The sequence below is a fragment of the Castor canadensis genome, chromosome 1, assembly GCF_047511655.1.
Source record: "Castor canadensis chromosome 1, mCasCan1.hap1v2, whole genome shotgun sequence".
Lineage (NCBI taxonomy): Eukaryota > Metazoa > Chordata > Mammalia > Rodentia > Castoridae > Castor > Castor canadensis.
Genome location: NC_133386.1, coordinates 202,877,837 through 202,895,135, shown reverse-complemented (window position 1 = coordinate 202,895,135; position 17,299 = coordinate 202,877,837). Strand labels below are relative to the sequence as shown.

Below are 17,299 nucleotides of genomic sequence, written 5' to 3'. Positions count from 1 at the left end.
GAGCTCCTTGGGAGGCAGAAACTGGGAGGGTTGAGGTTTGAGGCCAGTTCAGGCAAAAAGTTATCAAGACCTCATCTCAACTAAGACCTCATCTCAAGTAAGTTTGGTGTGGTATTCCACATCTGTAATCACAACTACATGGGAGGCATAAGTAGGAAAATTCCCATTCAGGCAAACCTGGACAAAAGTGAAACCGTATTTGAAAAAATAACCACAGCATAAAGGACAGGGGGAGTAGCTCAAGGGGGAGATCATGAGGCCCTGGGTTCCAATCTCAGTACCCATACCCCCAAAAAATAACACCTAGGAGTAAATTTAATCAAGGAAGTAAATTAACTCAAAGTATAGGACTGTGAAAGTAGTAGATGGAAAGAAATTATAAAAATAGGGCAGAAATTAGCCAGGTGCCAGTGGCTCACACCTATAATCCTAGCTTCTTGGAAGGAAGAGATCAGGAGGATCGAGGTTCAGAGCCAGCTTGGGTGAAAAGTGAGACCCTATTTCAAAAATATCCAACACAAAAAAGGACTGGCTGCATGGCTCAAGTGGTAGAGCACCTGCCTAGCAAGCATGAGGCTTTGAGTTCAAACACCAGTACACAAATAAACAAACAAAAAAACTAGGGCAGAAATTAATGAAATAGAGATCAAAAGAATAATACAATGAATCAATAAAACAAAAAGTTTGTACTTTGAAAAGATAAACAAGATCCACAAAACTTTAGCCAAATTAACCAAAAAGAAGAACAGAGAAGACCTAAATTAATAAAATCAAGAATGAAAAAGGAGACATTACAACAGGCACCAATGAAATTCAGATCATCACATGGGAATATTTTGGAAAACTATACTCCAGCAAACTAGAAAATCAAGAAGAAACAGGTAAATTTCTTGACACATATGACCCACCAAAATTGAACCAAGAAGACATAAACAACTTAAACAGACCTATAACAAGAAATGAGATTAAGACAGTTATAAAGAACCTCCCAGCCTGATAGATTCGCTGGCACCAATGCTCCTAAAACTATTCCAAAAACACAAAGGGAAGGAAAGCTATAAAACTCACTCTATGAAGCCAATATTACCTTAATACCAAAACCAGGTAAAGACGCATCAGAAAGAGAGAAAAGGAAGGAAGAAGGAAGGAAGGAAGGAGGAAGGGTGTGGGGGATGGAGGAAAGGAAGGAGGGAGGGGACAAATAACATGATTATTTGAATGATCATATGTTGAAAACAAGTTGTGTCCTACATGAATCTGCATTTTTTTTGGGTAATAGTGAGGTTTGAACTCAGTACTTCACATTCACGAGGCAGATGCTCTATCACTTGAGCCACTCCACCAGCCCTTTTTCATGTTGGGTTTTTTCAAGATAGGGTCTCTTGAACTATTTGCCTGGGCTGGCTTTGAACCATGATCCTCCTGATCTCTGCCTTCTAAGTAGCTAGGATTACAGACGTGAGCCACCAGCTGCATTTCATTTTTTAAATGAAATGTCTGGAAACAGTCCAAGGACAATAAGAACAATGTCACGGAGGGCAACGCATCTCCCCTTCTGCTCCAACCCCAACCACAGGTGTATGTGGAACCTCCTTTCCACTGAGCTTGGAAAAGCAGGAAAGTAACTAGAAAATTAGGTTTGTACTGCCAGCCCTAAGAAGCAGTAGGCTGAGGCAACAGGTCATGGATTTGACACCATGGTTCAAATATGGTTAGACAATCGCATCTGCCCTGGGAGAACAGGACACTAGGGGCCCCACACACCACAGCTCCTGGAGGGAACAAATTTCACAGGGACTTGACCTGTATCCCTTCCACCAGTGCCCTCCCCGCCATCACTGCCCAGGATGGGAGATGCAGAGCTGGCCAGAGAGGGCTTTGGAAAGGGTTCAAGTCTCCAGCAGGGACAGGACAGGACACAGAGGTCCCCACTGCCAGCCCAGCTCCACTCCTGGGGCCATAGGGGACGAAGAAAGGCCCAGGTCCTTCCCCCATTTTAACCATTTGTACATTTGTGATGTTGTGCCACTATCCGTCTCTAGAATTTTTTTTATAACCCCAAACAAAAACTCTGCACTCATTTGACAATAACTCCCCTTCTCCGTCACCCTGCAACTCCTGTGACCACTATGCCACTTTCTATGAAATGGCTTTTTCCAGGTACCTCCTTGAAGTAGAATCACACAGTGCTTCTTTTGTGTCTGGATTATTCACTTAGCACTGTTTCTTCAGGGCTCATTGATGCAGTATGTATCCGACTGTCCTTTTTAAAGGCTGAATAATATTCCATTGTGTGCATCTACCTCATTTTATCTGTGCGTCCATCCACAGACATTAGGCTTGTTTCACCTTTGGCTGCTGTGAACGTGCTGTACAAATACCTGGGTCAAGTCTCTGCTTTCAATTTTTTTGGGGGGAGGGGGGATGAACCAGCAGGATTACTGATCAAAAAATGTTTTAACACTTTTAAGTAAATTAGTCTTTGTTTAATAAAGTTGGCCATTTTGCAGCATTTTTTGTTTTTGACACCACCTCTCTCTGTGAAGAGAGAAATGTTTGGTAACAACATCAGTGAGTGTTTTGTTTTGTTTTTTAAACAAGAACGGCAAAAACTCTGACGGAGGCAGCTGGTGATGGGAAACATCAGTACAAAAGCCAAGGTGGAACTTTTTTATTTTTGTTTTTGAGACAGGATCTTGTGCTGTAGCTCAGGCTGGCTCACAGATCCCATTAGCCCAGGCTCGTTTTGAATTCACAATCCTCCTTTCTCTGTCTCCCAGGTGCTGGGATTACAGAAGTCTCAACCACGGCCTGGCAAGACTGAACTTTTGATTAAAAATATAAATAAACACTAAATCAATTGCTTGATTGGGAAAGCTGAATTTTTTCTTGGTCAGCATCATTTACAAATCTTATGTAATAGCATGACCTTTGTTGTTTTTTTGTTTATTAGCAAACAACCAAAGGCTTGTTTAGCCTCATAGAATATGCCATCAATCTGTCAAGCTGTTCTCTCTGACAGTGGAAACTTTACTCTTTTTTTTTGTACTGCATCTTTCACTGGAATTTCACTTGTTCTAATTTTATATGCTGGCTAATAATGCAGTTCTCACCAACTTCTACAATTTGCATAAACTTTTTTTTTTTTTCGGTACTGGGGCTTGAACTCAGGGCCTACACCTTGAGCCACTCCACCAGCTGTTTTTGTGAAGGTTTTTCAAGATAGGATCTCATGAACTATTTGCCCAGACTGGCTTCGAACCTCGATCCTCCTGATCTCTGCCTCCTGAGTAGCAAGGATTACAGGCATGAGCCACTGGCACTCGGCTAAACTTTTATTTTTTATGGTGCTTGGGTTTGAACTCAGGGCTTCTCGCTTCCGAGGCAGATGTTATACCACTTGAGTCACATCTCCAGCCCAACCAGCTGTTAGAATTTGGATCTTGAAAGTTCCTCAAAGGCCCATGTTAAAGGCTTGGCGCTACAGGGAAGTGGTGGAGTCTTTAGGGAGTCATTGGAGGTGTGCCCTCAAAGAACTGTGAGACCTGATCTCTTAGTCTTTCTCTTTCTCTTTGCTTCCTGGCTGGTGATGTGAGAGGTTTTGCTCTGCAGACCTTCCACCATAATGTGCTGTTGGCCGTAGTCCAATACAATGAGGCCAATCTGTCATGGCCTGAAACCTGAAAACTGTGAGTCAAAATAAACCTTTTCTCTTTATAAGTTAATTATCACAGGTATATTGTTATAGTGATGGGAAGCTGACTAACACACCAACTGGATGACTTTTCTTTTTTCAGACAATAGGCCCTACTTCTAAATAACTTGCTTTTTTGGATCTTTTTGCTGAATATAACCTTTTTAAAAAAAATACTTAATCTATTTAAGATACCAAAAGATGTTTTAAAATTTACCATATTTACTTGTCAAATGGCTGTGACTTGCAGTAAGGTATTTTATAGTTTTGCTGGCACCATTTTCCATTTGTAAATTTTATTCATTTATTTATTTTGCAGTGTGTGGATGAAACCATGGTAGGCAGGTGAACTGCACCCCTTACCCTGTAAGTTGTAATTTGTTTTGTTTGTTTGTTTTGGGGTGATACTGGGGTTTGAACTCAGGACCTCACACTTGTCAAGCAAACACTCTACTGCTTGAGCCACGCCTCCAGTGCATTATTTTGCTCTGTTTATTTTTTGAGATAGGGTCTTGCTTTTTGCCCAGGCTGGTGTGAAATATGACCCTCCTATTTTAAACTTCTCATGACTGCTGTGGTGACAGGAACATGCCACCATGCCCAGCTATTGGTTGAGATGGGGTCTTAATAACTTTTTGCCTGGGGTTGCCTCGAACTGTGATCCTCCAGATCTCAGCATCCCAGGTAGCTAAGATTACAGGCATGAGCCACCAGCACCCAGCTTAAAAACTATTTCTTCTTGTCTTTTTTCCCCCCTTGGCAGTAGTGGGATTTGAACTCAGGGCCTCACACGTGTTAGGCAGGCACTCTTACCACTTGAGCCACTCCACCAGCTCCTCTGATTTTCTATCTCACTAGTAGAGTTTGTTCTCATAAGCCACTCACCATCACAAAGTGGGGGAGGTTGGGGTGTTGGCTCAGCGGGAAGACAATGCTTCTATCTCTCCAGGAAATATGGTTGTACACGTTACCACAGATGTCCTGATTTCAAAATTCATATGAAAAACTGAGAAAGGACTTAAGTAAAAGTACAGTTCACTGCCACACCCAACTGACCGATCTCCATCAAGTGGTTTTTGGTGGGCAGCTGCCCACCACTAAAAGCACTGCCTCTCTTGACCCAGGAAGTTCAAAATTCAAGATTTGTTTTTCAGATCCCCTGCCTAGAGATGTCTCAGGGAACTCCATGATTCTGCAGAAGCCCAGCTGAAGAGCCTTCCCTGGAGTGTTGATCCTGTGTCCTTCCATCTAAATGCCACATTCAGGAAGGGGAGCTCAAACCCAAAGCCTAAAAGTTGCTCCTATTCCTTTTGGCTACAGCTGTTTTCAAGATCTGTTCTAGCACTGGGGATACAGCAGAGTGGTAGAGCACTTTCCTAGCATGTAAAAAACCCTGGGTTCCATTCCCAGCACAAAATGAAGGCAGGAAGAGAGGGAGGGAGGGAGAGAGGGTGTGTAGGACAAGCTTTGGAGAGGATTTCGGGAAGAAGACAGGACAGCACGATGGTTAGAAGTACACTTCAGAGTTAGACAGTGCTGATTTTTTCTTTTGGGCAGTATTGGGGATTGAATTCAGGACCTCACACTTGCTAAGCAAGCCCTCTTCCACTTGAGCCATGCCCCTAGTCCTCTTGCTTTTCATTTATTTTTCAGATAGGGTCTTGCTCTTTTGCCTGGGGCCGGCTATATGGTGAGATTACTATATCAATCACGTGGGATAATTGTGAGGATTAAGTTAAATTGTGTGAAGCAGGTCCTTTGTAAATCACAGCTGATAGTTTTGTTTAATAACCCAAGTGGGGGTGGAAGAGTGGGGGAGAGTAGTCTGTCAACAAATATAACCTTTACATATCTTGACAGGAGCCATGGCTCATTTCCATAATCCCAGCTACTTGAGAGGTGGTGATTGGCTTGAGGTTCCAGGCCAGTCCAGGCAAAAAGTTAGTAAAATCCTATCTCAACAAATAAGCCGGGTGTGGTAGCACACACCTGTGATTCCAGTGAGGAGGGAGGCTATAGGTAGGGGGATCCTGATCTGAGTCCAGCCCCAGACAAAACACATGAGACCCTACCTAAAAAATAACTAAAGCAAAAAAAGGGAGCTGGGGGAGTGGCTCAAATGGTAGCACACCTGCCTACCAAACATGAGGTCCTGAGTTCAAACCTCAGTACCACCAAAAAAGGGGAAAAAAGTTTTATATATCTCGGTTTTGATCCTGTGAGGTAGATGCTAATACTCCCACTTAACGGAAGAAACTGAAGCATGGGAAAATGAAGCAATAAATCCAAAGTCACATGTCTACGTACAGGGGAGTCAGGTGGTCCTAACCGCAGTCTCCAAGTGGAACAGGATTGGGAGTTACTAGACCACTAGAATTTGAACTCGGGGCTTTGCGCTTGTGAGGAGGTGCTCTATCACTTGAGCAACATCCCCAGCTCTTCTCATGAAGTTCTTTACAACGGCAAGTCTGAAGCGACTGATGGAGCCATGATGTCACCGTGGACATCTTGTCCTGTTCACCATTGCCCTGCTGAGTTATCTTGGATCTCACTTGTCTCATTTTACAACAAAGGAGTGAGACATAATAATTCTTAATTCTGAACTGTAATCCAGAAAGAAGCATTTCTAAATGAGGCCCACGCCTTCTGGTGACATCACAGAAAGGAGAGTTCCAGAAGAATAGCCAGCCCTTCTGAGAAGCTCAGTTGACGTTGAGCTAAGCTTCCAAGAGAAAGGAAATCCAAGAAGAGAGCAACTGGTTCTAGCTCCTCGTTGCAGGGTTCCCAGCATAGTCATGGATCAACCCTCAAAGACTGAAGAGACTGATAACCTAGATGGACCCTCTACCCTCCACTCACCCTCCCCACGCCATAGGCCAGGCCACAGTGGAGCCCACCATCATGAATCCCAACAACGTGGGGAGACTCAGCAACGTGGTGGGTTCCCTCATGGGGGAACCCAACCCCACCAAGATTTTCTAAACATCCACGATAATGCCACTTCTTTCTACCACCCTGGCATGTCCCGCCATCAAGGCAGGCATCCCCACCAACCCTCCACAGCCTTTGGTCTTGCTCCCTCCTCTATCAATGCACAGCACTTTCATGATGAGCACCATAGCAGGACCCAGCCTGGTGGGATCCTCCACCATGGTGGGCCACAGCACCATGGCAGACAACATCACCACCATGGTGGACCCCATCCCGTGATTGAGCCCGTATCTCCCCAGTCTGGTGTGTCCTCAAACACCATGACTTCCCAACATGGTAGGGGTCATTCCCAAGGTGTACCACACCACCTTGGGGGCCACCATCAGCAACGGGACCCTTCCTCCCAAGAGTATGCCCCCCAGCAAGAAGAGGACCACCACCGTGGTGAATCCCGCCAACATGGCAGGCCCCCTCTTCCTGACCACTCTCGGGGCAGAAGCCGTAAGCAACGTGGAGAAAACATTCCCCATACTTCTTCTGATACATCCTCCCACCCTATCCCATCGCACTTCTGCAGAGAGCAACGTGGTGGTCCCCGCCCCAGTGAATACCACATCAGAGACCGCCCGGCCAACCAGTACCACTCCCACTCCCAGTACGGTGCCTCTCAAATGTCTATCCCACGCAAGCCTCCATTAGGCGCTCCGAGTACACTGCGTTCCAGGACCTCAACCTACAGCGGAACTCAATCCCACGTAGCAATTCAGTCACATCCCTCTCAGGCCCAGACCACCATCAAAGAATCGGAAACCTGGAATGAGGATGACCGTTTCCATAAACGCAAAAGTAAGTCTTTGCCGAGCTTCCCACCCCCAATTCTCACTGCCTGGCCCAGATTCATCCATATTTAGCCCAGACCCGCCCTGGCCTTGGCTCACCAGGAGCCTTGAATCTCAACTACATGTGTGTTCCACATTTCTCACTGTTCACCATCCCGTCCTTAATTTTATTCTTTTTCTTATTTATTTAGTGTCACTGGGAGGCGGGGGTTGAACTCAGGGCCTCACACTTACTAGGCAGGTACTAAGCTCACGTTTAGTTCTTTTTGTGGTAGAGTCTCAGGTAGTGTGGATCACAGTCCTCCCAAGCAGCTGGGATCACAGGTGTGAGCCACGCCTACCCCATCCTTGAATCATGCACCTCTGCAGGCCATGTAGTATTTCTTCGTTTGGTCATTCACACTTTGACTTCTTGATCATTGAGACTTGTCCTCTTTTTTGGGAGGGTGGTAGTGGGGTTTGAACTCAGGGCCTCATGCCTGCTAGGCAGGCATTCTACCACTTGGGACACTCTGCTGGCCCCAAGGCTAATCAAATGTGAGTGCCTGAACTGCTTGAACCCTAGCAGTACAGGGAAGAATCCAGCCCTGTCCTGCCCTTGAGGGGGTGATCTAGGGCTGGGAGTGGGTGCTTAATCCCAGGCCATCCAGTGCTAGGAGCCTCCACATCTGAACATTTACCTCTGTGGATTCTATGTGTCCTCATTTCCCTACTAAACTGTGGGCTGCTGAGGACAAAGCCTGGGAGCTAATGCCTGAATGCATGCTTTACTAGGAGGCATGGAGGGACTTTGGCTGTTACAGTCTCCCAGATTTGGTTCCTAATAGTTTAGTAAACATGACAACCATCTCATGAACAAACAGAAGGGACAAGTGACTTATTGGATGGGGACAGGAAAAGCAGTCAGGAAGAGAGAATATTTCAGCAGGATCTTAAAGGGAAAGGGAGAGCTCACCAAGAGGACGGAGGGTCATGTTTTCATGTGTAAGTTGACATGTGAGCAAAAGACATGGAGGTGCAGGACCAGGAAACCTTAGAATCCACTCAAGCCAACTCCAAAGTGTGAAAGGGGATCAGGACTGTGGCCCCCAAACCAGCACAGCGCAGGGCACATTAGTGGTCGGACAGCAGGTCAGCGGGCAGTGATGACAAGGAGTCCCAACCCAGACTGAGAATATGCCTGAGACACCTGTGACCCCCACCTGCGCTGACATGACTTTCTGGTCCCTTTTTAGTAGGCAAGAGCCAGCGGGCCCACAAGAAGTACACTGGGAATCTCTTCCAGCTGTTGTGGGACAAATTTAGCAAGGTCATCTTGGGCCTTCAGAACATGATGCGGACACTGACTCAGTCCCTGGGCTTTGAGTCCTTCATCTTCGTTACCGTCTGCCTCAACACCATCATGCTTGTGGCCCAGACCTTCGCTGAAGTTGAGATCCGGGGTGGTAAGAGCTTGTTCTTCTGAAGAAAGTCATTGATGCGCTTCCAGGGCCTCCCTGGGGCCAGACCCTGTGATGGGATGGGTGATTTGTATAACCTATCTCACTTGATCCTCAACCCTGGGAAGTCAGTGATAGTCCCAGTATTACCAGAGATAAGGCTCAGAAAGTTACTGCTGAGGTCAGAAGACACCAGCTGAACTGGAAGCTGTGCTGTTTGTGGATATAGCCACCAGGTGGCGTATCTGCTTGAAATATGCTGTTCTGGGTGGGAAAACTAAGGGGAACCCCCGGTGTCCAGGAACTGCCAGGAAACCCCTGGAGTGGTTGGAAAGAGAGCCTGGAAAGGTTGGCCTCTAAAATCTTGGTGAGGTCCAGCGTAATGGTTCACTTCTATAATCCCAGCTACTTAGGAGACAGAGATGGGGAGGACCACAATTACAGGCTTACCCAGGCAAAAAAATAGGGAAACCCTATCTCAATAAAAGAAGTCAGGCATGAGGCTGGAGGTGTGGCTCAAGCAGTAGAACATCTGCCTAGAAAGCACAAAGCCTTGAATTCAAACCCCAGTACCACCAAAACACAAAACAAAACTAAACTAAACAAAAAACAAGCCAGACATGGTGATGTACCTCTCATCTACACAGCAGGCGTAGATAAGAGGATAACAGTCCAAGGTCACCCCGGGGAAAAAAATGGAAGACCCTATTTCAAAAATGACTAAAGCAAAAAAGAGCTATCAGTGTGGCTCAAGTGGTAAAGTGCTTCCCTAACAAGCACAAGGCCCTGAATTCAAACTCTGATACCATCACCATCCCCCCGCCCCCCCAAAAAACCAAAAAAACATGGAACAGGGTAAAGGAAAAGAAAAGGTCACGTTACATGCTCACTGTTCCAGGCTCTATTCTAGGTGCTTGTTAAATGCATTTAGTACTCATGACAACTCTATCAAGCAAACTATTGTCCCCATTTTACAGACAAGAAAACTAAGGTGCTCAGTAGTTAAGTCACACAGCCTTTTAAGGTACAGCCAGGGAAAACCGCAGTATTTGGGCTTGTGTGATGTCCCAGTGGCACTGGGGGGCTGGGAGCAGCCTTGTGCAAGTCCTTGTTGCTCCCACAGAATGGAACTTCCTGGTCCTGGACTGCATTTTCCTCTGCATCTACGTATTAGAGGCCCTGCTCAAGATCATTGCTCAGGGCGTGGAGTATTTTTATGATGGCTGGAACAATCTGGGTGGGTTGGTTGGAGCTGGGGGAGCCTTGAATGGGGGCGGGGGGGAGACTGAGGACAAAAGAGGGGCAGGAATGGGGCGCTAGCATTGGAAGGCCTGTGAGTCTGGACCAAGGGCCCAATAGGCCGCTCCCCACTCAGTCACCCTCTCCACCCTCAGACTTCTTCATCATGATCATGGCAGTGCTGGATTTTGTGCTCCTACAGCTCAACTCCATCTCATCCTCCTTCTACAGCCACGGCCTCTTCCGGATCCTCAAAGTCTTCAAGAGCATGCGGGCTCTGAGGGCTCTCCGGGTCCTGAGGAGGCTCAGGTCCGTGCAGCCGAGCTGTTCATCCTGGGGTGGGGACTCCAAAGGAAAGCGGCCTAGGTTCCCAAGGAATCCACAGGACCTGCTCAAGGGATGAGGGGAGGGACTGCAGTCTCCAGCCTGCTTCTGATAACTCTCCTCTGGGATCCATCACTGGGATCAATCTCTTCATTATCCTGGAAAGTACCAGGACTCATCAAGTCACCAGCAAATCATGGATCCCCAGCTTTCAGTGCAAGTTCTGGTTGCTGGGCGAGGATCCCCACCCCCACCCCCGCTGATACAGCCTCCCTCTCCACCTCTGCCCACAGCATCCTGACCAGCCTTCAGGAAGTAACAGGGACTCTGGCCCAAACCTTGCCATCTATTGCAGCCATCCTTATCCTCATGTTTACCTGCATGTGTATCCTGTGCAGTGGAGCTGGGGCGGGGCCTGAGGCACCAAGGTGGCAGGGGCAGTAGCTGGGTCAGTGGTGGTGGTGGTGGTGGTGGTGGTGGTGGGGAACAGGAAGGGGCTGCACAAGGATAGGGGATCGGAGCCTGGCATGACCCTGAACAACCACCAGTCCTCTTCTCTGTGGTCCTCCGGGCACTGTTCCGGAAATCAGACCCCGAGCGTTTCCAGAGCATCTTCACCACCATCTTCACCCTCTTCACCCTGCTCACTCTGGACGACTGGTCCCTCATCTACTTGGACAGCCGGGCCCAGGGTGGGTAGAGGGCAAGGGCTGGGCTGGTCAGGGCAGGCAGACCCTAAGGACTCAGCTATCCATCTGTGATGTGGGGCTTACTGATGCCTGCTGGAAGGGGTGTGGTAGGGGTGGGAGGGAGCCCCTCACTTGACCCCCATTTACCACCCCCTCTCCAGGTGCTTGGTACATTATTCCCATTCTGATGGTTTACATCATCATCCAGTACTTCATCTTCCTCAAGTAAGGCTCCTGCTCTGCTGCCCAGCCTCACTCTCCACTCCCCCACCTGTCCCCCAGGACCCCCACCCAAGCCCCCTCACCCTGGTCATGCCACCGAACTCGGGAGGGTATCAGACCTCTCCTCTCTCCTCCGGTGTCCTCTTTGAGACCACTCCATTTCCCCACTCCCCAGTCTAGTGATTGCCGTTTTGGTGGATAACTTCCAGATGGCTCTGCTCAGAGGCCTGGAGAAAGTGAAGCAGGAGGTACCCACATGGAGAGGGAGTGGGTGGATGGGAAAGTGGGCGCTCCAGGGGACTGCAGGCAGGACTGAGGCCTCTTCTCTGTAGATGGCTGCCCAGATCCACGAGAAGCTGCTGGATGACTCCCTGACAGAGCTCAACCAAACAGGTACTGGCCCTGGCCCTCTCCTTCTACCCAGTCCCTCTCCACAGCCAGGCACTGAATCACAGGCTCTGTTTTAAAGAACTTTAGAATCTGAGAGGCAGAGGAATTTTCAAGTTTAGAACTTTAAAGAAATTCTAGGACAATCCTCTAAAGTCAATTAAGGCAGAGTGGCTCAAGTGTTAGAGCGCTTACCTCACAAGTGTGAGGACTTGAGTTCAAACCCCAATACTGAAAAAAAAAAAAGTAGACACTCAATACAGAACATCTTAAGCTAAAAGAGAGTAATTGGCTCCCATTACTTAGGGTTTTCAAGAATGGTTTGATCCAGGACTCAAATGATGATCAGGATTTAGTCTCCTTTTATACCACTGCTCTGTGTGGTTCTGTTCTTAGAGAAATTCTTTCCTTGTGGTGGCAAAATGGTCACCTGCAACTCTAGGCCCAAGTCCTCACAGATTAGCCATCCCTGCCCTCCCAGCAGAAAATGTGACCTTCCTCCCCCAACCAGCAGTTCCACCCAAGTCCCAGAAATGAGCCTCCTTTGTTCCGATTGAATCATGTGCACCTTTGGAACCAATCACCAGAGACTGTGATGGACCAGGTTGCAGTCATGTGTCCTTGGAACTAGGAGGGCAGTGGTGGTGGTTGGGGGGCAATCCCAGCTAGACAATATGGAGTGAACCTGGATGAGGGAAGTTCCTCAGGAAAACTGGAATGCTGGAGGAGTAGCTCAGTGGTAGAGCATTTGCCTAACATTCAGGAGGCCCTGGGTTCCATCCCCAGCACCACACCCATAAAATAATAACAAACAAAAAGAAGGAACAGAGGCTGGGCAAGGAAATGAACAAACAAATTTACTACATATTCCATGCCTGGAGAAGCCACCTCTTTGGGACATGCTGGAGAGAAATTCCTTAAGCTTTGGGGTTCCTCTACCTCCTCAAATCCCAGCATCTTCCTGACATTCTTTGTCCCTACCTTGCTCTTTCTTCATCCAGACACTGAGGAGACAGTGAGTGAAGGCGCCGTGGGGAAGCAGCTCATCGAGAGAAAGTTCGGGGCCATGACAGAGAAGTGAGGAGAGACAAAAGGGAGGGGAGGCCTAAGGCAGGAGGTCTGGGGACCTGATGTGGTGATGGGTGGGCTGGAGATGGGGAAAGATGTTGTCCCAATTTCTCTGGAAGTGGGGTCACATGCTAAATCTTGTATCCAAACCAATGGGTTGGACACCGAGACCGCAAGTGGCCTCTGGAACAGGGGAGCAGCAAGGCCCAGCTTTCAGAGAACAGAATCCAGAGTGGCCTGTACCATGTGGGATTCTACTCCTTTCTTCATTCAATAAGGATCCGTACACTTGTCAGGGCCGGGCCCAGTGAGGGCTCCCAGGGACCCAAAAGGACACAGACTCCATCTCTGCTCAAGGGCTGGCCTCTAAATGCCTGTGCTGGGCCATGGAGGCTGAGCAGCCAGGTGGAAGAAAGAGGGGAAATTGCGGTGAACAGCTTAGGTAAAGTCCTGGTGGCCAGATGGTCAACCCCCATTCCTATCTATTCAAGTGGCCAACTGGAGACTCATGTGTAAGACTCTGAAGCGTGGACCCCCTGAAGTCCTCTCTGGAAGTTAGGTCTTGTCTGCCCTTTTCAGCCTGGCTCTAGACCAGCACACAGAGCAGGCAGGCCTGAAAGCTGGTGTCCTCTGGGCTCTGCTCACCACAAGGGCATTCAGGACCCTGTGTGATCAGGCCTGTGCCAGTCTCCCTGGTCCATCATTGTCACTGCCACCCCAGCACAACCCTGCTTTGCTCACACTCTTTCCCAAGCATGGTACATATTTCTCCTCCTCCAGGTCTTTGCCTGCATTGCTCTCTCTGCATAGAATGTTCTCTGGATGTTAAAGCTAGGCTCAGGTGATCTCTGGGACACTTTCCTTGGGGGTATGGTCCACACTGGTTCTCTCCATCGAAAGCAATCTTTCAGTATAGCTTTGTCATTTTGCCTTTTTCCTCTCCTGAGTTTAAACCCCTGTAATGGTTCCTTCTCCCTTTAGATCAGGGTCCAGGTTTCTTGTTTTGACACTTCTGTATGCCTCCACCTTCAATCTATCCACTCCTTGAAACAGCCTTCCTAGAAACCCACCCCAGCCCATCAGTTATGCTCCCTGTTGTTCAGAACACCAGGAGCCCTACCCCAGGCTGGCAAATTCTCACATGTTTTCCAAACTCAGCCAAGTGGTGCTCCCTTTCCAGACCCCCACTGAATGAGGCTTCCTTCCTGGGTGCCCTCAGCAGCTCGCGTTTCTACTTTCTATTGCGTGTCCATGGTTGCCTGGCTTTGAGAGCGAGCCCTTTTTCTTGTTCCACTCCGCATCCTCAGAGCACTTTACTCATTGTTTTCAGTATATTTGGTGGATGGGTTGACGAGATCCAGTGGGTTGGTGAATGGGTAGTGGGGTGGGTGAGTGAGTGGGCAATGGATGCACGAATTTTCAGGTGGATACACAGCACCATCAAGGCTGAGTGGGTGGATGCAGGGAAGAGCAGGTGGATAAAGGCCTAGGTGAGTGTGAGTGGGTGCGGTGTTTGGACGGGTGAGTAAATGGATGGACAGATGGTTGAGTGGGTCTGTGGAGAGACTCAGATAGATGAAGGGTAAAACACATGGATAGACGAATGGGTAGATAGAGGAGTGGCAGAGCCTCTGTGGTGCAGACAGACGTAAGGGACTTTTTAGGCATTGAAAAGGAGACATACTGAAGATGGACATCTAGGATGATGTAAATTTGAGGAGCAGACTCTAAAGAAGAGCCATGTAGGGGTTCTGGGAACCCAGAAGGGATACCAGGCAGGGTGGCCCAGCTCCTGCCTCACCACTGTGCTCCTCCAGGCAGCGGGAGCTCCAGTTCCAATTCCTGCAGCTGGTGGCTGGAGTGGAGCAGCAGCAGCAGAAATTCCGTTCCCAGGCATCTGTCATCGATGAGATTGTTGACACTGCCTTTGAGGTGAACCAGGCAGGACACCGGAGGGAAGGGGAGAGGAGTTTCTCTGGGGGGTCCTGTCCAGAAGTGGCCAGTTACAATCAATTAGGCATTTTCAAGGACTGGCATTGGTTCACTCATCCCCCTGTCCCATCCCACAGGCTGGAGAAGAAGACTTCAGGAAGTGACCCTGGAGAACCTTTGGCGAGCTGGTTGCCCATGGGGTGGGTTGGGACAAGTCGCTGCTCTGCTGCTGTGATTGGGCACTGGAGAGACAGAGTCCCAATGGAGTTTTAAAACCCTAGGTGGCTCTGTGTCCTAACTGGCTGAGCCAAGGCACAGGGCAAGAGAACTTCTGTGTTGCACACAGGCATATGTGTGAGTGTGATGTGTGACAGGGGCTGTTCTTGGCTCTCCTCTGGCCTTCCAGGGCCCAGCATCCTAGCTCTGCCCAGCAGTGCATTAGCAGTAGCCAGAGGGGTAATGAAGAAAGTGGGCCCTGATCAGGGACTGGCGATGCTAGTTGGGGGACATAGTGAGAAGTACCCTACTTAGGGAAGGAAGGTCCATCTGGTCCAAGAGTCAGGAGAAAAACAGGCCAGGTTAGCCCAGGATTGTCAGGGCCTGGGGCATCAATGGGCTCCAAGAATAGAGATCAGTGTCCATGAACTCAGGCCACAAGGATCCCCAGCATAAGGGTGCCAACCTGATGGGGATATAAGAATTCAGAGGTCATTGCCATCCCCTCCCCTGCCTGGGGTTAGGATACAGAGCCTTGGTGAGGGAGTGAGGAGGCCTCTCAAATCCTTTTCACCTTAAAGCAGCTCAGGGCAGTGGCTTGTAGAATGGACAAGCTTCTGGGAGAGGGCCACAGGAAATGAGGCTGACAGCTGCTCCCAGCCCACCTGCTGGCGGGTGGTAGTTTGGCCAGCCACCTCTGGGCTGGACAAGACAGTGGTGGAGCTCCCAGGGCCTCAGGATGGAAGCAGTAACTCCTCTTCCCATCCTGGCTGGGAATAGACTATGCACAGGAAATGCCATCTGGGATTTGACCATAGATTCCAGGGGTGGAGAAGCCACTAGGCAGACATAACTGGGCCTGGACTCATCCCAGGCCTCACACATTCACTTAACAAGTATTTCCTGACACCCAACCTGCATTGGCCACTTGCTGGAGCCTCCTGCTTGGTGGCACTTGGAGCCCTTCCAGTAGCAGCCCCAAACACCTAGAGTTATCTGAGCTATCACAGCTAACAGGCTCCAGAAGACGCAGGCTGCGAGTTGTCTCCTGAGTTCCTGTCAAATGTAACCCATGTAAAGAGTCTATTTTCCACCTCTCCATCCCCACTCCAGTGTGGCTCCCAGGGCAGCAGGCAGAGCTAAGCTGGGGCAATTGCTCATGAGGTCATAGCATTGGATTGGGGTAGGCAGGCATAAGGATGGTGTGAGGCCTTACTAGAGGGGCTTTCCACACCACCCCTATGCTGCCAGCCTGAGCTTGACACTGCCAGCACCTAATGTCTCAAGGCGCCTTCTGTCCTGGATGTGGGTGCATATTGGTACATCAGAGCAACTCCTCTGGCCTGACACATGGGTCCCTGGCTTGTGTGTTTGAGGGCTGTGTGCACATCTCCAGGTGGCATCATAGGAGTCTCCTTCCATGTTTTGCCTGTGCTACTGCGTTGCTAGGTGGTATGGATGGTGTTTTTCTGGCCTTGTCTGCAGGGTGGAGGAGAATCTGGGTGTGTCCTGTGAATTACTATGAGGTTGTGTGTGTGTGTGTGTGTGTGTGTGTGTGTGTGTGTGAGTAAGGATTGCAGCCACAAACTCAGGTGTGCAAGAAATGCTGTAGTTGTTTTAAGTGGCATGAAATGGCCACAATCTGCTGTGGGTTTCAGATAGGATCTTGCTCCCTCTGGGACTCCAGGTTCAGCCCCTTCCAGGATCTTTGCCCAGGGCAAGGCATTGGGGGAGTCCCTGTGGTACACGGCCCATAGTGAGGACAGGACATGTGAGATATTGGCCTGGACTCAGGGTCTCTTGGCCTGCAGGGGCTGGGCAGGATGGCCATCTGCTTCCCCCACCAGCAGGCACAGCAATGTTTATGGCTCAGAGCTCAATGAGCTGGGGCGTGCCTGGTTGAAGCCTCTGCCTGCACCCCTCAGCTGCTCCTGGATGCTGAGAGGAGCAGGGCACAGGTTCCCCTTCAGATCTTGTGCCCTGCTCACCCGTATCCCAGCTAGACTTGGGGACATTGACCCTCTTCTGTGACTTTGTCTCCCACCCTTTCCCTCTAAGACTTGGGAGTCTCTGGCTATGTTTGGGATCTCTGGACGTTTGTCCCTTTCTGTCTATGATGCCAGAGTGTTTGGAGGGCTCCCAGCTTGGAGGCTGAGCCTTGTACCCACAGTAATGTCTGGACTGGGACAACAAAAGCTCACGGCAGGGCTTGGCAGGGGCATCAGTACCCTATCAGCTGGGAGTGCTGAGAGCCACTAGGAGTAGTGGTGGATCCGGAGGGGGAGGAGTGAAGCACACAGAAGAAACCAATGCGAGAAG

The 17,299-nt window shown here is 49.2% G+C and overlaps 1 protein-coding gene across 1 annotated transcript; it reads left to right on the top strand.

The window, feature by feature from the left end:
• Positions 1–6,958: 6,958 nt before the first annotated feature.
• On the top strand, positions 6,959–14,928 carry Catsper1 (cation channel sperm associated 1). The gene is made up of 13 exons (XM_020164984.2): positions 6,959–7,126; positions 7,408–7,471; positions 8,700–8,909; positions 10,027–10,140; positions 10,298–10,451; positions 10,760–10,851; positions 11,015–11,158; positions 11,317–11,380; positions 11,553–11,625; positions 11,710–11,770; positions 12,766–12,841; positions 14,650–14,764; positions 14,902–14,928. The coding sequence occupies exons 1-13, from the start codon at positions 6,959–6,961 to the stop codon at positions 14,926–14,928; spliced, it is 1,362 nt and encodes a 453-aa protein (XP_020020573.2).
• Positions 14,929–17,299: the final 2,371 nt, after the last annotated feature.